This window comes from Tyto alba, unplaced genomic scaffold (genome assembly GCF_018691265.1).
Source record: "Tyto alba isolate M040663 unplaced genomic scaffold, T.alba_DEE_v4.0 Super-Scaffold_14, whole genome shotgun sequence".
Classification (NCBI taxonomy): Eukaryota; Metazoa; Chordata; class Aves; order Strigiformes; family Tytonidae; genus Tyto; species Tyto alba.
In genome coordinates, this window is record NW_024881276.1 from 43,393,004 (window position 1) to 43,415,774 (window position 22,771).

The 22,771-nt window shown below is 41.1% G+C and overlaps 2 protein-coding genes across 2 annotated transcripts in view; one reads left to right on the forward strand and one right to left on the reverse strand.

Annotated features, from left to right (window-relative positions):
• On the forward strand, positions 1 to 11,544 carry PDZK1 (PDZ domain containing 1). The gene is made up of 9 exons (XM_032988246.2): positions 1 to 43; positions 3,522 to 3,733; positions 4,035 to 4,287; positions 5,224 to 5,360; positions 6,695 to 6,890; positions 7,154 to 7,350; positions 7,862 to 8,056; positions 8,865 to 9,164; positions 10,192 to 11,544. Exons 2-9 carry the CDS (start codon positions 3,524 to 3,526, stop codon positions 10,267 to 10,269), a joined length of 1,566 nt encoding a protein of 521 aa, XP_032844137.1. The 5' UTR covers positions 1 to 43; positions 3,522 to 3,523; the 3' UTR covers positions 10,270 to 11,544.
• The window catches only part of GPR89B (G protein-coupled receptor 89B), an 18,675-nt gene continuing 7,337 nt past the window's right edge, over positions 11,434 to 22,771 (reverse strand). Inside the window, exons 6-14 of the mRNA XM_032988247.2 lie at positions 19,738 to 19,858; positions 19,399 to 19,479; positions 15,950 to 16,059; positions 14,561 to 14,649; positions 14,073 to 14,165; positions 13,618 to 13,713; positions 12,974 to 13,063; positions 12,259 to 12,324; positions 11,434 to 12,094 (exon numbers count right to left, since the gene is read on the reverse strand). Coding sequence (XP_032844138.2) covers positions 11,888 to 12,094; positions 12,259 to 12,324; positions 12,974 to 13,063; positions 13,618 to 13,713; positions 14,073 to 14,165; positions 14,561 to 14,649; positions 15,950 to 16,059; positions 19,399 to 19,479; positions 19,738 to 19,858 — 953 coding nt within the window. The 3' untranslated portion in view covers positions 11,434 to 11,887. The remainder of the gene's footprint in view (positions 12,095 to 12,258; positions 12,325 to 12,973; positions 13,064 to 13,617; positions 13,714 to 14,072; positions 14,166 to 14,560; positions 14,650 to 15,949; positions 16,060 to 19,398; positions 19,480 to 19,737; positions 19,859 to 22,771) is intronic.

Sequence of the window (22,771 nt, forward strand, 5' to 3'; positions counted from 1 at the left end):
CAAAAGAGAATTCCTGTGAAGGCTGCTCCACAGAGACACACAGGTAAGACATTTATTTTTTGCTAATTCCTCTTCCCTTATAAAACTTGTTTTTACAATTCCAATAATTTCACATGTAAAGCTTTCTCGGATTAAAAGGAGTAGTATGCAGTGCACTGTAACCTTCCTTCCATTTTTAAATATGAAGAAATAATCTTTCCCATAAAATCCTACTGTTTCTTCAGCTTTTTGTACCACTTGTTTTGCATGTTAACTTCAGGAATGAGTAAACATTCCCTGTGTTTGTCAAGAATAACTGCTTTGAGTTGTAGTTGCAATCAGTGCAGTCTGATGTGTTCCAAACAACGTCCAAATAATAGGGCAATACACCCCTATATGGAATTAGTCCCAGTGCAACTACACAGAGACCCAAAAAAGCCCAATGCACCTGACGAAGGACAAGTGAATCATGATCTGCTGGCTTCCTATCCCTGCATGCTGAAATTCTCCATATTCTCCAGCTTCAGTGACATGTGCCAAGCCCACCACCACACATCCATACCGTTCTATACGCTGCTCAGCTAACCTCAGCAATGCACTGTCAGTTTCAATAGCAAACAGCCTGTGTAGCATGGGTAGCCACAGAGGCTGTTCTGCAGCAGGCTGCCACCGTGGAAGGATTTGACTGCCAGCTACTTCTAAAAAAAAGGAAAAGAAAAAAAGGCCAATTCCCACATACATTAGTCACACAGGTAATATAAAGAGAAGAAAAACCACAGAGTTGCAAAGAAATCTTTACATGAAAACAGATGAATTTTCTTAGTATTTATTAGGCTGTGATTAATGGCTAATCTCTGCAACACAACTTTGGCCTTTTGACAGACTTCTGTCAGTAGAGAGAGGCAGAAAAAAAACCCCTTTCCAATAAAACACAACTCAAGCCTGTTAATTACCCGGACTTTCCAGCTGGAGGAAGTTGTCTTCATTCATCTTGTTCCTCTGTCATCATAGGATCTTCTGGAGTTGTTTCCTGGTCACAACTATTGGTTACTTTCAGTAGGTGGTACTCCTACTGACAATATGCATCACCCAAACCTGAGCTTCGTTACATCATAAAAGCATAGTTTAGGTTGGAAGGGACTTCTGGAAGTTATCTGGTCCAATGGCCCTATAGAAAACAGGACCAACTTAGATGGGGTTGCTTGGGGCCCCTCCAGGTAAGTGTCTCTATGGACAGAGGTTCCACAGCCAATCTGGGCACCTGTTCTAGTGTCTGACAGCCCCCATGATGCAAAGTTGTTCTTATGGCTGTTTAATTGGAATTTCCCTTGCTGCAGCCTCTGTCTGTTGCTCCTCATCCTACCACTGTCACCTTCTAAGAAGACTCTGGCTCTGTGTTCTCTACACAATCCAGTTGGACAGTTGAAGACATCAGTGAGATCTTCCCTTTACTTTCTTTTCCCAAGACTGAACAAACCCAGCTCTCTCAGCCTCCTTAAACATTATGTGCTCCTAAAACCTGAATCACCTCAGTGGACTAGCTCAAATATGTCAATTACTTGGGGAGCTCAAAGCTGGAGGCAGTATTCACATGTGGTCTCACAAGTGCCAAAGAGAGGGGAACAATCCCTTCCACTGGTATGATAGCAACATTCTGATACCACCCAGTATACAGCTGACCTTCTTCACTGCAAAGGTACACCACAGACTCATGTTCAACTTGGGCACTTTGCTGTTCAGCAACACTGCCTTCTGGCCAGCCAGCAGTCAGCCTGTATTGTTGTGCATGGTCTAGATACAGATATTTTTTTTATTATTTTTTCTTCATTGATCTTCATGAGGTTCCTGGCAGCCCATTTCTCCAGCCTGCTGAGGTCCCTCTAAATAGCAACCCTAACCTCCAGCCTACCGACTGCTCTTCCTCAACTTGGTATCATCTATCAGCTTGTTAAGGATATATTCTGTCTCATCTGTCGGTATCAGAGATGTTAAAACAGTATCAGCCCTACTACCAACTCTAAATAATGCCACTAATAACCAGCCAACAGATGGATCATATACCACTGATCAAACCCCTCTGAACCTAGTGGCCCAGACAATTTTCTGCCCCATCTAGTAGTCTGCTTATCCAGCACATATGTCACCAAGTTGGCTACACTAACTATACTAGAGATTGTATCAAAGTCATTGCAAAAGTTAAGGTGAACAGCATCCACTGTTCTCTGCTTATCACAGAGACAGTCCACTTATCATATAAAGTTGTAAGGTTCACCAGGTATCATTAAAAGTCAGTAAATCCATACTATCTCATCCCAAACACCTTCCTGTCCTTGGCATATGTGCCTTGACACAGCTTCTAGGAGGATTTGCTCCAAAACCTCCAGAAGACAAAGGTCACTGCCTAATAGCAATCTGGCAGCAATCACCAGCATCAAGTATACTCTTCAACCAGCTGGCCTCAAATTCTCTGGAAAAGTAACAGCACCCTGAAAACACTGACTGCAAAGTTGCTCCAGTTGTCACAAATTCATTGAGAAATCACTTGAATCCAAATACTACAGTCACTTCAGCAGCCTGTCATTTCTAAACTGATTTTCTTTCAGTTATAATGTCTTTTCCTGAAACTTAATCTTGTTTAGCTAAAATAACTTAGATCATGAAAGCCTGGTTAGGACAATGAGGTCCTTTCTTGATCCCACCTGCTCGTCCATCTGCAGAGGTTATCCAGAGAAGTTGTCAGTCTCCATCCTTGGATATATTCAAAAGGCTGAGAAAGCTGGGACTGTTCAGCCTGGAAAAGTGAAGGCTCAGGGTAAACTTATCAGTGTATAAAAATATCTCAAGGGCAGGTGTAAAGAAGATGGAGCCAGGCTCTTTCCAGTGGTGCCTAGTGACAAGATTAAGAGGCAATTGACACCAGCTGAAACACAGGAGGCTCCATCTGGATGTAAGGACAGTTTTTTACTATGAGAGTCACTAAGCACTGGCATAGCTTGCCCAGAGAGGTAACGGATCCTCTCTCCTTGGAGATACTCAAAAGCTGTCTGGACTTGGTCCTAAGGAACTGGCTCTAGGTGGCCCTGTTCGAGCTGGACCACATAACCTCCAACTGTCCCTTCCAACCTTGACCATTCTGCAATTCTGTGAAAACCCATTTTGTCACATGACTTTCATATAGTGTTCCAGTATTTTTGTGCTGCCATTATTTTTCTTCTGTGAGACTTAATTCTGGTATTAAATCATTAGCTCAATTTTCACTATGTTATCACAGGAAGACAACTTCTTTCTTCCAGTTCTGCATCTTGCTTAACTTCATTTGAGATAGGGAGACAAGAAAAGTGAGGAGGAAGAGGGAGAAGGGATTGGTTTCTTCTCCCTAGCCTTGTTAACTAGCTTCAACTTTGTACAGCTGGATTTCCTGGAAAACAAAACCCCAGAAAAAGAATTCTGAAGCAAACTGTTTCAATATGTATTTAGAAGGAACATATCTAGGTAAGCTTACTGGTTTTACTCATATGTATCTTTTCCATCCTGTTTGGTAGAGATGGCTTCTGTTCTCCAGCCCCGAGAATGTAGAGTGACCAAAATGCCCCAAAAGAGCTACGGATTCTACCTGCGTATTGAGAAAGACACACCAGGGCATCTCATCCGGAGTGTGGAAAAGAACAGTCCAGCTGAAAAGGCTGGCTTGAAGGATGGAGACAGAGTCCTCAGGGTTAATGGTGTGTTTGTAGACAAGGAGGAACATGCACAGGTACATCTCTGTTTAGTCTGGGATCCATACCACTCCCCCATTACCCAGACCCACTGCCACTATGTGAAGCTTTCTCTTCCAGTTTTTATGGCAGCCTTGGCTAGGAAATCCAAGAGCTGAGTCATCTGCTTGGAGTATCTCCCTGCATCATTCATTACCCATCATGGGCATGAAATGTCTTTGAGGTGCCTCCAGAGTGCATAAGCAGAAACAAAAACAGCAGGCAGTGCAACCCTTCTGGGGAGAGCTTTTAGGTCAATCACTCTAACACCTGCTCGCCATTTCACCTTGTCCACTACAGGTGGTAGAGATTGTCAAAAACAGCGGGAATTCTGTTGTACTACTTGTTCTGGATGATACATCCTATCAAAAGGCAGAAAAGGAGGGAGTGAACTTGGAAGAGCTGGGTCAAAAGATGTCCACAGGACAGCAGGAGGAGCAGCAGTCCCCACCGCCCATGGCCAACGGAGCAATCACTGCAGTTCCACAGCCCCGGCTCTGCTACCTGGTGAAGGAAGAGAAAGGCTACGGCTTCTCTCTGAAAACCACAGAAGGTGAGAGCCTGAGGAGAAGAAATGGTGTGTGTGTATATATGTGTGTGTGTATGTATATATGGTATGTAAGGCAGCAGGGACAGAGGCAACCACAGTTAACACATGGAGGCCAATGAAGACACACAAACCAGTCTTGCTAACAGAAAGCAAGCAAGCAGTGGTGAGCAAGATGAGTTCAGATCCATCTCTAGTCTACTTCTGAACACCATATGCAGTGCACTGGTTTTCTGAGTACCACATTTCTTAAAGGGTGGAGAAAAGATTAAAAAAAAAAGAAAAAGAGATAAAAAGAGATAAAAAAGAATAAGCTATTTTCTGCTTGTTATGTAAGCCCACTTACCAAAACCAAATTTGCAGTCCCTGCTCAAATAGCAGATATACACTCAAGATGCTACATGAAGTCCTGTTCCATTCCTTCAAATCACCTCAGGAACTAACACACAGGGTTCTAGACAGCTGTAATAAGCACTTTTCTGACCTGTAAGTTATTTCATTTAGAAAGCAAGGGATTTTGAACCTCTTCCTACATATGCCTTTCTTCCAAGGCCAGTCAACAGCATAGGGAAGCCTTCTGGAAAGTATAATCTCTGAAGAGGGTCTTGTAGAATGCAACAGAACTGAAAGACCAAACATAGAAGCCTTCCAAACACAGGAAATTATGAAATGTATACAACAAGAATAAAAGCACCCTTTGCCACTCTTGGTAGAGAAATAAAAGATTGTTTGAGCTGCAGATAGTGAACAAATGCCCCCACGCCCCCAAAGTGATTTTTCTAGGACAGAATTACGGGTGTGTCTGTGTGGAAGGTTTGTGGTGCCACTGTAATCTGCACATAAGCAGAGACCAAGAGTCTCTAAGGACTGAGTTTCTTTAACCATTAAATTCAGGCATATTTCAGTGACTTACCCTGTGTAATGAGTTTTCATTTATTTTAGGACAGAAAGGGTTGTTCATAGTAGAGCTTTCATCACAAGGAGCAGCTGCAAAGGCTGGTGTCCAAAATAACGATCGCCTGATTGAAATCAATGGAAAAAATGTGGAAAATGACACACATGAGGAAGTGGTGGAAAAGGTATTTGTTTGTATAGTGGTTCATCTTCTGTTCTGGCCCACTTTCACAATAACCTATCAGGGTTACTGAGGAGGCAGCTCTGGCTGATTTGAATGCTTCACAGTAAATCTTGGAAGCTACAGTTTGTGTATCATCAGCACAGCAGAGTACCCCTCTGCTTTGGCTCTGTTGTCAAGCAGCCTCTTGAACTGACTCTGAATGAATACTGCCATCAAGACAGGCCAAAGAATTTTAAATAACAGAAGTATACTGCTGCCAGGAACCCTTTTAAATAAATCATGCTCTGTTCCTAGAAGTCCTGGAAATAGTCCTCGTGGTAAGAAGGCAAGTCATCAAATGTGGTTTTCAGAGCAGAAAGAGGGGAAACTCTCTGATGATACAGTCAGAGTGAAACAGGAATAAAACCATGAATTCCTAATTTTAGACAGTAGTTCCTTTCTCCTGTTAATAAGTCCCAAACTAATGAAAATTACTATACAAGTAATTTCACTACCTGGCCTCAGCTGCAAAGAACACTGTTAATGAGGCTTCCAGCTTTCCACTACTGGCAGTGCATAAAATGCAGCTGGAAGCTTAAGAGATTTCAGAGGAGCATGAGACAGGCAGCACATGCTCCAGCATTCCAGCATCACAATTCAGTGCACACTACTAACTATGGAACTGTGCAACACCTGTGTTTTGTTGAGCTGTTATAAAATCAGCAGCAGAGTGACATTGGTTAAGATGAGTAAAGAGGGTACTCATTAAACTAAAAAGGAATGAGAGAAGGATGACCTTGGAGAGGTTGAACAGACCCAAGGAAAAAAAAAAAAAAAACAAACAACCAACCACAAACAAAAAACCAAACAAAAACCGAAACCTCAGAATCAGTAATACAGGGAGCTGGAAGAAGACCAAGAGTGACAGAAACTTGACTCTCATCACTGTAATCTAAAATAGTGGTACAGATTACATGATCTGCCTATATTGTAGAGTTCCACATCTAGATATGCTAAGCACTATCTACTGAGGCTCACTGGATTCTACTGGCACTGTATGCCACCCTCATGACATTCCCGAGAGGTCAGGAACACAGTATGAAATACAGAAGATTTCCTCATGTATATACTGGATCTTACATGCCCAAGATCTTCTCATGGTCCAAATTTCTGACTAGAGGAAAACAAACAAACAAACAAACTTGTAGTAGCATGGCCTACACCTTATGGCTCATTCATCAACAGCACCCACACACCACTAGGTACCAGTACAGCAGTTACCAAAGTATCTACAATTCCCACATAGTTGCCATTGCTGAAGGGGTGACATCTGAGACTGTACATTTACTATTACAGGTAAAGAAGTCTGAAAATCATGTTATATTTCTACTTGCAAATGAAGAAACGGACCACTATTACACAAGCCAGAAGATGGTACTGAGCAAAGAGAGCGCTAACCTAAGATTGCTTCCCCTCAAACCACGACTTATTGAGATCCAGAAAGGAAAAAACGGTTATGGCTTTTATCTACGGATGGAACAAAATACTGGTGGTAAGAACCAAGTTAACACACTGACCATGACATTCGTTATACAGTTTCTTCCTGTACAGGATTTGCAGAATTCATTCTCTTTGGCTTATTATTGGTCATCTAGGAGAAGTCCTCTATAGACGTGTTGCAAACAGGGCTACATCAGGGAAATGGTCTCGATCTGAAGTGCAATTCTGACCATTTGCCTTTGCCATACATTTTAATGTCTTTAAACTTACCAAGCATATGCCTTCACATCAATCTTTTTACCCTCCTGATCTTAGATCATGTAATCAAGGATGTTGATTCTGGGAGCCCAGCAGCCAAGGCAGGTCTCAAAGACAATGACATCTTAGTAGCTGTCAATGGCGAGCAAGTGGATGGTCTGGATCATGGAAGCGTAGTGGGAAAAATTAAGCAGTCTGAGGCAAAAACCACACTGCTGGTAGTGGATAAGGAGACTGACGCCATGTATAAACTGGTAAGAAAATGCAAACTACTGCTAAGAATTGATAATTTATCATTATGAAGAGACATATGCATCAATGAAACATCCAGTCTGCTCGGACAGGTACTTCTTCAACTTGCAGGAAATGTCTAAGATACACCAATAGTTCAGCAACTCTCCTTGAACTTGTACAGCAAGTCACTAAACACCCACATTTTTGGCCTCCTGCAGTATTTTATAGGCACTATTGGAATAATTCTAAATTTAAACCCACCACAAGAAAGGTTAGAAGTTTAAGACAGCAAATTGAGAGCTACATGGCTGTGTAACGATTTATGAAAAAAAACAAGTAAAATTCCCTTCTTGCACAGATCCAACACTGTAGTTTTCCACTCAGACAGAAATTAATAGCAAAGAGCTCTTCATTGCAGCTGAAGTCTGAGTCATTAAAAAGGTCTCAAACAAAACATGTTGAGCATGAAAGCCCACTACAGACTTCACAACAGAAGTTTTTATGTTAACAAAGTTCTGTCGCTTTTTCCAGGCTCAACTTTCCCCCTTCTCATACTACTACAAAGCAAAAGATCCAACTCCAGCTGAAATGGAGGAAAGAGTGGAGTTGCACACTGAGCAGAAAGTGAACCACAAGCCAAGAATCTGCAAGATGGTGAAAGGGCCTAGTGGATTTGGCTTCAGTTTAAACATGATCAAGAACAAGCCTGGACTGTTCATCAATGAGGTATTAACGTAGAATGAGGAACATGGAAATGCTGAAGTAAACTGCCAGACAGCTTCCTCCCTTCCATCCTGCAAATACATTCAAGAAAAACCACAAAAGACATTTCTCCTCCAGCACTCTCAGATAAGAGCTGTTAATTGTTAAAGTCAGACTGACACTGTAGGACCGAGATAAAAAAAAAGCCCCAGAAAACATTCCTCATTCTGATAGTCATCTAAAGGGAAGGGGAATCCAGCTTTTGCATGATTTTTGTTTTTATTAATGAGGCTGGCATGCTAGAATTAGTATTTTAAGTAGATTTTTTTTGACTGTAGAACATCTTAAATGTAAGAAAGACTCTTTCACTCTGCTCTACCCTCCTTCTATGAATTCCACAGCTGGCAGAAGTCAAACCTCTGCTGTCTCAAATTATGTCTGTGCCTTTAGATTTCTTGAGGGGAGGGGTTCCATCCATTACTTAGGAATCTGTGAAATGTAGTAAAGTTAAATTTAAAGTTCCTGGACAGGTACCTGCAAATAAGAGAATTGGTTTTCCACCTGTTTTTGTGATTGTACTATGCCACATTTCTATAACAGAAGTCTATCAAAATCAAGATGCATCTTAGATCTCAAACTGATGGGTTCCACTGTTTATTATGTCTAGGCCTATCACCTCTCCCAATTAGTTTTTGCCCCACAAATCTTCCCTTCCCCATGCTTATTTTGCCATCTTGTAAGGAAAACAGTAACACAATAGTCTAGGTCACCATCAGTCAATGTATCTTTCCAAGTTTTATGCTAATATCACAGTTTGAACTTGCCATTGCAGGTACAAAACCATGGGCCAGCCGACACAGCAGGTGTTGAAAATAATGACTTTTTGGTGGAAGTGAACGGGGTGAATGTGATTAATGAATCCTATGACAAAGTGGTGGCAAGAATCCAAGACAGTGGTGACAGACTAACGCTACTGGTGTGCAACAAAGATGCTTACAAATACTTCCAGGGCCAGAACATTCCCATCACAGCCTCTATGGCAGATTCAGTCCATGACACTTTTGAACCTCCTGCTTATACAGAAAACTATCCATCAGAGCCAAAGCGAAACTCACCTGAACCAAGGGAACGGGTAAGTAATACTGCATTAAGCAGAAGTTGAGGGAACATCTAGGGGATATGAAAAAAACTTTTTTCAGCTAGTATATATTCCTGAGCTAGGATTTTTAACTGGAGCCTGTATTTTTACAAGTCCGTCTATGTTATTAAAAGGGAAGCTGTGATCCGATTATCATAAACAACTCTTCCTTTCCCCACACATAATACAGGTGAGTATCTTTAATGCAACATTAAATCACAGAAAGGACACACATACAAGACATTTTATGGCACAAGATAATCCAAATATGATAATCCTTAATAAAGATGGGAAACACAATATAATCCTGAAAGTGCAGGGAAAAGAAGTGCCTAAATACACCAAAAAACCATAAACCATTTCTGGGGAAATCAGGTGAAATATTTCAAAACAGATCTTTATGTAGAAGGAAGAGCGACTGATACGTTATAATGACATTTTCTAGGAAATGTGCTGGCTTGAAATTATTTAACTTACTTTATGCCATTAAAAAGAATCTGAAGCATGACAGAAGTCAGAAAAGCAGGAAGGTATTTATTCCTGACACAGTCATTTTGAACCCTCTGTGTGGTCAGCCTTAAATATTTAAATGCTTCTTTTCTGATCATGCAAAAGAGACAGATAAGGAAGAATCAGACCAATACTGTCTCCTATTCATTTTTCATAAGCCTTGTCTGCAAATGTCCAGCTGTGAGTTTTTTCAAAAGTTTCTTAGTCACCAAGCTGCATTTTGCAGATCTGAAGTTAGCACCACTTTTGTGTACAAATTCAGCAGGTATGGGACTTAAGCAATAGGAAACCTCATTGAACAAATTTCTCTCTAAATGTACTTAAACAGAAAAGCACAACAACAGCAAAAAAAAATAATAAAAAAATAAATCACATTTGTTGGCTCATTCTGACATCCAAACAAGTACATTATTAGTGCAGATGACAATAGGAGTCCTTCATAACACTGCAGACTATCAAGCATGTTCACAAACTGAAAAATAATCAGAATGTATCTGTTACTCCTCTGCAGGCAAGCTCATTCTCTTCTTCACAATCAGCTGCCTCTACAAGAGCAGACAGTGACAACAATGATGACACAAAGTTGTGAGAAGACCAACTAGGCCAAGAACAAAAAAAAAAAAGAAACCTACCAAATCCTCTTTCTTCAATCATTCTTTGCTACATCTCCCAGAACGTGACTATTCCTAGAGTGCCATACCTGTAAAGGACTGCAATCTCATGCTGAAATGCAGCTGCCTGAAATAAACACTTCAGTGTAACTTGCATTCATTTAACACACTGCAGTTGTACTTCATTGGCTTTCTGCCTTGCAAAGCAGGCAGTCACTTACTTCTGTAAAGGCTTAAATAACTAGAAGTATATAATTAAGTATACTGCAGCAGAAGGTGAAAACATTTTATAGATTTGTTAAGCATCTTAGCCTTTTAAGGATAAGCTCTTAATAAAGAGCAACTGATTTCTCCCCATCTCCCAGGAGAGGCAGTTCTCCCCCTAATTCAAGTCCATCAACTTGATCTCCGAGGCAACTCTTCTGTGCTATATTTACAGCAGTACAACTGCTGTGAAATGGCATAAGCCAATGTACTCTCTGCATTATGCTCCTTTCTCCTCCTAACATTGCAGAAATTTCTTTCAAATATTAAGCTAACTTCATAATTCATAACTCAAGATGTTTAAACACTATTCTCTCTCTGCATACAGCTGTGGATCACAGTACTTAGAATAGCATACACAATTCAGTCATGCAGGTTTGTCTAACTTCAACAACACATTGTCTTGAATGTGACATAAATGGCTCTGTAACACTGCTGACATATACTTTGCCTCCTTACTGTATACCAAAGACAACACAGTAATAAACTGTTTAGAGTGGCTATTTTTTTCCCCCAGGTCTTACTCTTACCACCTATGCTTTGTGCTCCAGAACAATTTTAAAATAAATGAAGCCTAGGAGAGTGGTTATAGGAAGCTGAAAAGTTTAAGTCACATGAATAAAATTTACTTCTATGCCTTGTATTACATCAAGAAGGGCTACTGTAGAAGAATACACGGGTTGTGGGGAACACCAAATTTACAGTATGTAAGCTAAACAAGGCATAAATGTGGTCTTTGACTTCACACTGAACTCTAGCAAAGACGAACCCTAAACTGCAGTTTCATTTATGCAGGGGAGAAAGCAAATCCTAGCCACCTTCTAGCTCACTTCCAGCCAAATCTTTGGGGCTGACAAAAAACAACTGTGATACTTGCATGAGTTTTACAAAAGCTTATTTAATTCCACAGACTCAAACATTCAACTCCAGAATTGCCATCCTCTGAATCCCAATTATGAGTTGATTTTCAAAACAAAAATCACGTTTCCTTGGAGCTTTCTATGAAGATGTTCTTCTAAGAGTAAGAGGTCTCACCTCAGACACCCTACCATGTGAGTTCTGATGCCCCCAGATAATGATGTACCAAGGAGTGCCCTTAATCCTCAGTAATGAACGATCTCACATTCAGTATGTGCATCCCCTTTCCTTCATTCAAGCCGTGGCACCTTAACAAAATGAGCCACAGAGCTTGGTGATGACGTGTGGAAGTTCAAAGAGCCAGCTACTGCTGGAACACGCAGAATAGTCCCGGCTCTCCAAGTTTTGCAGTCCACAGGAGTTGCAGCAGTGCAGCTGAAAGGGCAGAGCGCAGTGCGTGACTGCAGTCCTTACTTAGAGGGCCATATGCTTTTCTGGGGCTTGTTTGTGTGCTAAATAGAGAAAGAGGATACTGGACAGTGCACTAACTAGGAATATCACATCAAACCAACGATGATAAAAGTTGAACTGAAGTTCTCCCAGGACTTCTGTAATAATAGTGCGATACTCTAGAGGCATACTCATCCGGATCAAGAGCACTGATGACACAAAGTACATACCCTGCAAATTAAAAAAGAGAAAGTAGTTATTGTTTCACAATCAGCTATGTGGCTAACATGGGTGAGCATACAAAGATTTTATTATGTGTATATGTACACACACACACACAAATATGTATGCACACATAAATGTATACAGGCATGCCCACTGTTCTACATACTCACCATTATCTGTGCTAAAAGCAGAACAATAACATTGGAAGACTTGCTGCTGGAAATGGCATAGAAGAACTAGAAAGAAAGAGAAAATAGCACTGCAAATAAGCAGTCAGAGAAGTCTGATGTGTCTTAAGACAGCATTAAAGGTACATACCATTCAATACTTTTTCATTTAAAAAAAAAAAAAAACCAAAACAATAAAAAGCATACTTCCTGGAGGGGTCCCTGTACCCTACTTTCAGAAACCTGCAGCCTTAGCCTTAAACATGAATCTCCCTAAGCCAGTGGCATCATGTGGTAAAAGTCATACAATGATATCTATTGAAGTTTAAGCTTTGGTACCATAAGCCAGGTCAAGACAGTGAGTCATAAGTCTCTAATGCCTTTCCAGTCCTACCAGCAGCTCAAATTAAGCAACCTAAATTCTTTTAATCTCCTTCTCATCAGCCTTACTAATAAGCCCTGGCTACAGCATCATTCTGAGCTCTTGCTTGCATTTAACATCCACATCTCTTCCCAAGAGAAATAACAATAGAGACCAAGTGGGAAAATATACTGCAGAAGGTAATTTTCCTCCCTTCCTCCCTCTACAAGTATTTATATTCAGATATTTAAAACATAAATGTGCATTGAAAGTTTATACAGTGTTTGTCCCATCTAAAGTTAAAGATCTGATAACAGCCCTCCTGGTCCAAAACCACGTAACAATCCTAGCTCTTACCTTTGTAAGTGTGATTAACAATCCTCTGATAGAGGTAACAATGATTATTCCAACAAGAATAAAGGAAATGTGCTGAGACCAGAATTTCACCTGTATCAGGAAGAAGAACACAGTTCAATCTCTAACACTAACTCCATTTACACCACATTGTATAGCTGCCAATTCTCGAGGGTCTTTTTATGTCCTAATTGTACAGATACTCACTGTAGATGGTTTTATATAAGAGACATTTCCACAGATATATTAGCAATTATTTTCTCCAAACACATCAAGAAAAACAGATTTAGCTTATATCAATCACAAAGAATGTCGCATTCATAGGGTATATTTTCAAAGTGTAAATGACAGAACACCTATGCACAAGCAAACATTATTACTCTAGTTAAATATATTAATCTAAGCAAGTTGATGAATGTGTTTCCATTTTCAAAGAAGCAAATCACTACCTCGCTGGCAAGACCACATTACCACCCCAGCATAAAATCAGTGTAAAAGCAAAGTTCATGGTGCATTTCCTTCCCTCAATAAATCAGAAGTCAAAGACACAATCTCAGGGCTCTATCACTCTCTCCCTAACAGCAGTATGATTTTATTTAGGTAATACAGGAATTGACAAAAGGCTGTAAGAATTAATAAAGTCTCACATCGAACTGGATTCCCAGATAATTTACAGTTATCTCAATTCCTCTTGTGACTGGATCTGTCTTCCCCACACGGTCAAATACAATATTGATGGTTGCCTGCAACAGACATATGGATTCACATTCAAACAGAAAACAAAAGCATACCTCACTTTGTTACGCGTGAGACACATGCATAACTCTTACTTTGTACCCCCAAGAAACGGGGCAGGGGGCAGTCAGATTGCCTAAGGAGGTACAAAATGCACACATGTAAGAATTGCTTGTCTAATGCTCTATACAAAAACACAGATCCAGAGCTTTATTTCAATAAAGGGCCAGCTTCTTTCAGAATTTCCAGAAGCAGGATTTTAAGGAAACTGGAGCATTACTTGATGAACTGCATGTATAACACAATCTATGCAGGGTGTGACATTTGCATATATCCACACAAAAAAAGCATTAAAACGTTTACATACCATAAAGATTTTCCAGACACAGTAGATGGAGAAAAAGTAACCCAAAAAATTAAAGTATTTTCCCTGGAAAGTTTTGGAGTACTCTATTCTCTCCTAGAAATACAGAAGGAAGGAGGGGAAACAGAACACACAAAGAAAAGTATCATCTCCACAATCACCCATAGCACAAAATTTTAACAGAGCACCAACAGTAGCAGCAAGCACAGCTTTATTCTTCTACACCTCAATTCAAATATTTCTGAACTCAAAAGTTTTAATTCAAAAATTTCTTAATGGCTTTAGGGACATGAGGCATATTCCAGCATGCACCTGAACTGGAAAGAAACTGCCATCTAGACCCAAAATTAAAGTAGTAGATCCTCACTGCACCACATCACAACATTTCAACATTTACCTGCTGAACAGCTTTCAATTTCTCGTAACAAACAGTCTCTTTCAAACTACTCCAACCTCCCAACACGCATGTGGTCAGTTACTTTGCTATGTACCTTTGTTGCATGCAAGTCAGCAGTTTCCAGAAAAAGCTGCCGACTCAGCTCTTCTAGGGCATCCACTTCTTGCTGGATGAGGGACAGATCTGGCAAACCAGCACAGTCAAGGCTAGAATACGTCACAGATTCTTAATTAAAAACAAATCATTCCCCACCTTCAGCCTAAGGGCCACATCTAACAGTCTGACCACTTTTTTGATCCAGATCAGTTTCCTAATTGAGTCTTAATGCTCCCTGTTAACACTGCACCCAAAGAAATCTCAAGGATACGTATATTACACACTACTCCACTTTAAGAGGGTAGGCAGTACACAGTATTTAGGCAGTCAGGCAACAAGCTCTTTATTCCGCTGCCTGGGGAACACACCACAGAATAGAACCAGAGGTCTCAAAAACTGCTGTTCTGTTTTGAACAGTGTCCCTTGACACTGAAGTGCATCTCACAATACATCACTCTCACATTATCTCCATAAATAAAACTGCTGAGTAACTGCTCTAAGAGATTAGTGATTCTTATGAAAAGTCTTGTCAAATAGCCAAATTCTGATTTCAACAGCTAGTGGAAAAGGAGAGGAAAAAAAAGAGTCCTCAGCCTTAAATATGCAAACTGCACACTTTAGGTGGTCTGGAGGAAATTACTGATAGGCAACCATAAGTTAGAGAAACACAGACCCTTGTAATTCCCAACAGATTCCTTCTACCCCTTTCATACGGGCAGAACAACTTCTGTTCACCTGTTCCTATCCACCTTTCTGTCACACCAGTGGCCAGCCTACATCATGAGAACAATTTATTTGGTCAACAAGTTGCTTCCTGTCCTTCTTTTCCTCACGGCTTTCCAACATGGTCAGAAAGCCAACTATAGGCTAGGCAAATTGTTCCAATAGCTCAGCCAACCCTGTTGTTTTGTTTGCATGCGTCACAGGCTCCCCAACCCAAAAAAGCGTATTTCAAGTTACGAGAAAAACATGCACGCAGGTCAGTCATATGAGCAGAGGATACATCAGAAGAGAAAGTTGCCTCCCAAATCAGTGATGTGACAGGGTAGACATCTGCAGCGTGACACCACAAGCGTGCACACCTGTCCTGCAATCTGCTGTACACTTCAACCATGCTGATGCAACAGCACATTTAAAGGGGAGGGCAGCAGCATACAACTCCCGACGTGTCACAGTAGAACTATGCGTCCAACCCCTGGGCAAAAGGTCAGACAGTACAGCACTAGACAGCAAACTTCCCAGAGACATTAAGCCTTTTGCTCAGACTGCTGAAATGTGTTGAAATACAAATGCTTTGTGACTGGCCCAACTAACACTCTTCCTTCCAAAACAGAAGAAAGCTGGAGCCACCTCCCGAGGCAAGTGCCAGCATACAGATGAAGGATACTTTCACTGCCTGCAACAGATGTTGTAACACTTTTTATCATTCCCCAGAAACCACTGGGTTTATTATGCACTTCTCCTCTCTGGTACATTGTCCTGTGAGCCACTGCTATCCTGAAAGAACAAAAAACACAAGTCCTTAGGAATAAAATATTTTTATAAAAAAATCAAAACAAAAACATAACCAAAACCCCCCAAAAGAGTTCCTTACAAGTCACTGTTAAACTAAATTCACTGCAAACAGATGCCCCTGGCTTTTTTTCCCCCTTAGCACCAATCTTGCTTCATAACATTATCTTGATTAGCTCTGGAGTAGAGCCCAGATCTAATCAAGCAAGATTCAGTGAGACACTTCCCAAGATTTCCATTCAGGATCCTGCTTCAATCCTTAGAGGGATTTAAACCCAATTAAAAATGAAAATTCAAATGGATTTCTCAGTCGTATGATTAGCTGCTTTCCTTTCCTCAAACACATGACTCTGCTATCTCAAGTTCAGCAATTGGAAGACTTTTCATGCTCCTCTCTCCCTCGTGAACACCTCTTCTTTATCACTGCACATCCGCCTCCTCCACAGAACTGTGAGCGCTGGATGGTATGCAGTAGCACTCCCTGATATGCTGTCACTCACTACTGAGCTGCATGACAAGCTGTTATGAAGCAGAAACACATAAATCCATTATTGGACTGAACCACTGGACGCTTCAAGCGATCTGAACGTGACTCCTAAAGCTAATTCCAACACTACAGCAGCAGCTGCATATTGTCCCTCACACTCCCCTGTGCACCACAGCATAATCCCCACAAGCAGTGCTGGCTTCTGGCCTCATTCCCTCACATTTCTCCCCACTGAAATTTGTGAGCCAGTTATCCACTCCTAAGCTGAAAACTATTCATAGGATTGTCAAGTCGATCCATGATTCGACAGTGTTTAGGCTCTTTCTTGTAGTTGCAGCCAGTATTGCTACATTTGGCACCGAGCCCTCTTCAAGGTTCTTGATAAGCAGTGTAATTAAAAAAAAAAAAAAATCACTCTTCCTTCATACCCAGCAAAAGAAACACCCTTGGGGCACCCCACATAACATACACAAAAGTACATACAGCCAAAGATTACAAATAACAGAGATATTAGGACAATTCAATTCATCCTGATAGCTGCCAAATATAAGAATTGCATTTTTAATCCTTGCTTTCTTCCCAGTACCCAGTTCACACATTACATCCCAAATGATCCACAGCATTGCAGCAAAAATGCAGCTATGTCAAGGTGAAGTGCAAAGCTGTAAGTACACAAAGGCAAATCTTTTCTTTTGAGAGGTGAGAGGGATCTCTGTACCCACACAGCAGTCAGGAGTTCTGGAGACCTCACAGAAAGGATCCACAGCAGAACCCACACACTTTGCCCGTGTAGATATGTGATATGTCCATGTCAGATAGCCTGATTTGACTCTAACATGAAGCAAAATGAAGCAATGGTGTCACACAATGTAGGCATTTCAAACCTGAGGAATATCTATGTCATACTTGCAAGGATGAGTATAAAGAACCTGCCAACCTTACAGGCAAATTTCCATAAGGCTTTACTTGATTACACTCAGGAAGGAGAGAACAGTAATCCCTGTGCAAAAAGCATCAGGGAAAACAACTTCCAACAACTATCTCCTACTGACAAGGAAGTCAGTGTGAATAAGGGTTGGTATGAGAAGAAACATCAAGATCAGCAAACAAAACAAAAAAGCTTTATGTCCTATTGCCTTATAGCCCTTGTGTGCATTGATAAGTTCTGAGTTATCAGAAGTACTGAAAAGGTGGCCAGCAAGTAACTGACAATTTATGGAACTATAGAATTTACCCTATGCTGTAAAACACTGCTATTCCCACTTGTTCTGCCAAATGATTTGGATTGCATTTGGACTGATACAAATCTAACTTTTTAAGCTCTGCTTTACATGAGCAAATAGTCCAATTATGCAAGCCACTGCTCTCTGTCAAAGCAAAAAGAGAACAAAATCTACAGAACTCAAGCTTCTGCTATTTCTTGCACATTTCTGAGACTACACAATTTTAGGGGTTTTTTTAAGGTTGTTTTTTTGGGGTTTTTTTGTTTATTTGTTTTTTTTTTTTTTTAAACGCAAATACATGAACTTCAGTATAATTCCCAAGTGATTAGCACACTTTACATGGCTCCTCATAATGGTTAGAAAATTGATATAATCAGATTATTTCCTGGCCACAGGAAGGTGAGAATGTGCTAGTCAGTTACAAGTCCCAGACATCCTTACTTTTACTCCAGCATCACTCTCCCTGGACCAGAGGTCCAAAAACACTCTACAAAACCAAAGAGCAGAGAGTCAGAAGCAGCACTACAAAGTATCTTTTAACTCCAAAGTCAGTATTTTTAGTACGCTCCTAGTCAATTAAATCAATTAAATCTGAGTAATTAAATTCTCTCACTACTTACCATCTCACATATGACCACAAATAATGAGTTAACCTTGTTCACCACTTAACATTTTCAAAGGGGAAAAAAAAAAAGTTATCCTTTTACTACACTTTCATATGCTAATACTGATCAGCAGATACACATGCTGGTGACTAAATCAGCAAGGTTAGACTACCTAAAAGATCCCTTGTCCTACCATAAAAAGTTCCATTAAAACATTACTGAGCCAAAAATAAAGTCTGGGGGACTGCTGTAAGAATTCAGTGTCAGACAGTCAAACCTTTGAAAGTGACTATGGTAACTGCATTTTTTCTGCACAACTAGCAAGGCATGCAATATTCTAAGAGCAGACAAATATCTTTTCAGTGTAAATGAAATTACGTTTTCAAAAGTAGCTTTTTGCTTACGGTGTATGGAATAAGCTAAACCAAAAGGCAGAGTTCTGATGGCAGGTTTGTGCGCTACACTACATTCACATTAGCAATGTTTAGCAATTCTGCAAAACTTAACTAATGTAAACCTTGCCATTTGCAAGAATATAGCTGTGTCCACACCAGCTCACTAGCCTGTTTCAGCTTTGACTAGGAAACACCAGATCCATAGAGCAGGAGAGCGCTCAGCATGTATGAACCAATTTCTGTACTGAACCCGCCAGTAACAAAGCCAGCCGCGGTGGCTTAAGGGTCACTGACTCACCAGGAGAGAAGGGTGCCCATCTTACAGAGTAGTCAAATTGCCATCAGAAAGTTACAATTTGTCTTGGAAGCCTAATCTGTGCCACTGCAGTAAGAAGGGGTACTATTTAGTGCACGTGTGGGAAAAAAAAACCAAAGTTGTGTTTCAGAAGGCCAGAATTAAACACCACACAGCTCAACTCAGTTCAGCCACCTGTTTCACTGGAACACACAACCCTAAGAGGACTAATAATTTTGGTAATTTCAAGAACCTTCCTATACCATACTGACTGAAAATCCTTGAAATAAATCATTTCATGCTACTGCTGCCTTCTCACCTTTTTTTCTTGCTAACAATCATGTCCATAGTCTGAAGGAGTCGTCGCTCCAAAGCCAGAATATCTGCATCTGTCACATTCCTGCAAAATGAAGACACCCAATAAAGTCTGCTACCCTATTTCAGAGGAAATACACACATGCCCATGAAACAAAGAATAGAGAAGCCTGTACAAGAAGCTTATGCTTCAGCAATGGAAATGGTTCTAGCTATATAGACACGGCAATAGCTAGATTTGGGAAAAAAAAAAAAAAATCAAAAAACTTGAATCAATGCCACAGGAAAAGCAGATGAGTAATTTCAAAAAGGTAGACAAAATATTTCACATGGCTGCAGTTACCTGAGAAAGTAGGACATATAAGTGTATGGACAGTTGACAGCCCCAAATCCTGACAGCAAAGCCATGAGTGTCACCCCAATAACACCCACGCGGCTGATGAGCTGTTCAATAGACAGGATTCCTGAGAGAGGAAAAACACAGCATTAATAATCTTTCTCTCTTCACTCTGCTTCACACTTGGTGCCTTCACAACATAACACACATACAGAGCTGTTTATAATGAATCCAACTGCCTTCCCACTGCAATGACTAAAGGTAATATGAAGTACAGACAGGGACTATGAAAAGAAAGAGGTAGAAAGTCTCCCTTGGAAAGCACATTACCATGCTTAGAAACAGGGATGGGAAACTCAAGCTATTTAGAAGCTTAAGACAGATCTGGAGATGACTAACTGTCAATATTTTGGTTCTAAATTAGTAAAACATTAGTGATTGCATTCTACTGAGGTGGGAACAGAGATCATCCACCAGACAGTCTAAAGGAGGCATCTTCCACAAAGCCACTTCTGCAATAACCAACGTTAGAGTTACCAAACCAGTTGTCCTGGCAAACTGGCCCAAAAATGTCTGAACCATAGAGAGGAACCCTGCCCCACCAATTGTCATTAGAAGTGACCCCTCCAGATCAGATGCAATTTGTGCTTGTAGGTCAGTGGAGTTATGACAGCATGGGAAGCTTATGCTGCTCTTGGCTGTTCAGTATTCATCTTGTAGACTCACACAAACTGTTGAGGTGACCACCAACAAGGCATTCCACCTGAGCACCCTGTGGACTCTAAAACATATTTTTACGTAATACAGCACAATCATCAAGCCTGTGCTGTAACCAACACCAAGCACTGAAGTTGCATTTATTCTTCTCAGCCGTTAAACACAGGCCTCAAACTGTCTTCTCAGGACACAGTGCCATGTGCTACTAAACATCACTCACTTTTTAGGGAGCTAGTTACAGAGCAGCTGCCACACACAGCACATTTGGAGCTTACATGATTGCAAAGCCGAGATGGCCAAGTGCCAAGCCACATTTCATGCTTCAGAGAAGGGGAATAAATGATGAAAACAAGTCAAAAAGACTTCACAAAGGGAGACCGAGACATCCAGTCATGTGCAGCAGCACAGAGATTTACACGAGCTACAGAATGTGCTACAATACACTGGCCTTTTGCCCCACACACTGTCAGACAGCAGCAGTTAAAACAGAGGTGCCTTCAAAACGGCATGACATTCCACTGGTTAAAGCAATGCTTCCCCATAACACTCAGAGCAACCCTACTTTTGTGATCAGGTCAGATAAAATGGATGTTTTATCAACTCAGATAAATATAGGAGTTTTATTAGAATACTAGCATGCAATTGCGTATTTTGGAATTGAGAATTCCTTCTCCTGTGAGCTCCCAAACTCAGGTTGATTAAACAAGCTGCAGACCAACCAAGGCTCCTGCCTCAGAGCCCCTGACTGATGGTGCATTTCCCAGCTGCAACACACTGCCATCACCATCCTCAGGCAAGGCACCCCCTGGCACAGGATGCCTGTGCAGGCGCTTGAAAGGGCCCCACAGTCAGCACAACTCCCCAGCTGCAGCACACCACCGTACACGCAGGTGAGCAGGGTGAGGCACACCAAGACAGGTAAGATACTGCAGTGTGAGGGGCTCATTAAGCATGGCCTCCTGTCACGTCTCCCTCCACAGTAGGATCCCACCTGTCTGAACAGAGCCACTGCCACATGATAAAGCCCTGCAGCAGCCTTGTCCGTACATGCAGGACAGCAGCACCGCAGCAGTACAGCAGAGAGAGAAAAAAAAAAACAAACAACAAACCTAGAATCCTTTGCTCTAACCTTATGTCTACATCTGGTAGGATAAGGCACTGTACAACTGTTAAGTGGATGCATCACCCTGTAAAGCAGAAGCTCCCCACTACCACCACTACCAGTTTTGGAAATCTGTAGTCGTTACACAGCTTCACAGAACCTTTCAGTGATCTGAAGAGGATTACCTAAACCCCATGGCTAAATTCCCACTGGGTTATTATATTCTGCCAACACAAGCACCTTCTGCAACTCAAAGTGGATACGTGTTTTTCTTGGCAATGAAACACTGTGCAGAGGGATGTGCACTATATACTAGCTGTTGTATTTCAGTGACAAATGGCACGATTACAAAACACAGATACACACTTTCTCTTAGGAAAGTTTTAGGATCACAATGAAAGGGTGAGCAGACGCTACAGCGGTTGGTATCCTTCAATTTTTCTCTTACAGATTAGCACAGAGTAAAGTAGCTTCCTAGAGAACAGAAAGGTTAAGCTGACTGTTATCTATGCAGCCAGACATATTCACCAGTTTGAGTGAAACTGACTGAATTTCACCTGTTGAGAACAATATACAATTTTCCAGTGCAGGGGATAAGGGCAACGTAAGTTACACAGGAAACCCAGGTGACAAATAGTCTGTTCTACGGTGTTACAATACACTTAGGTGCCTGAAGGATTCGGTACAGTTAGGCACATGGTAAAAAGCTCTGTTGGACCCAAACTAGCCCAAATACACACGGTATCTCCACACTATAAATACTCTTGGTTCCATGACTGCAAGGCAGAAATACCCAAGCTAATTCCACACATCAATAGCTCTGGCGTCCAGCAGGACTTACCAATTCACATTCTAGTACCAGGCAACTGTACTGCCTCTGGGCTCAGGCAGTGTCCGAAGCTGTACCGAAGCCAGCACACACTGCCAGATGTGCTGCTGGCTACAGTCTCTATGGCTCCGGTGTCTAGGCACCCTGCCTTGTTTTGTCAACTGGACAGCCACCTATGCTAAACTGGTCTGATTTCAGTCACAAGAAACAATCTGACTGGAAAAGGTCAGATGATGGATTGGTTGTCGATCCTCTTCTTAAATAAATTAGCTTTAGTCTCCACAAGAAAAGAAACATGTGAGTAAAAACTGTGTTCAACTTTCTGTGGAGATTAAGTTTTTGTCTCCTGAAAAAGTACACTGTGTTCTTACACAGTCTAAGTTCAGTTAAGA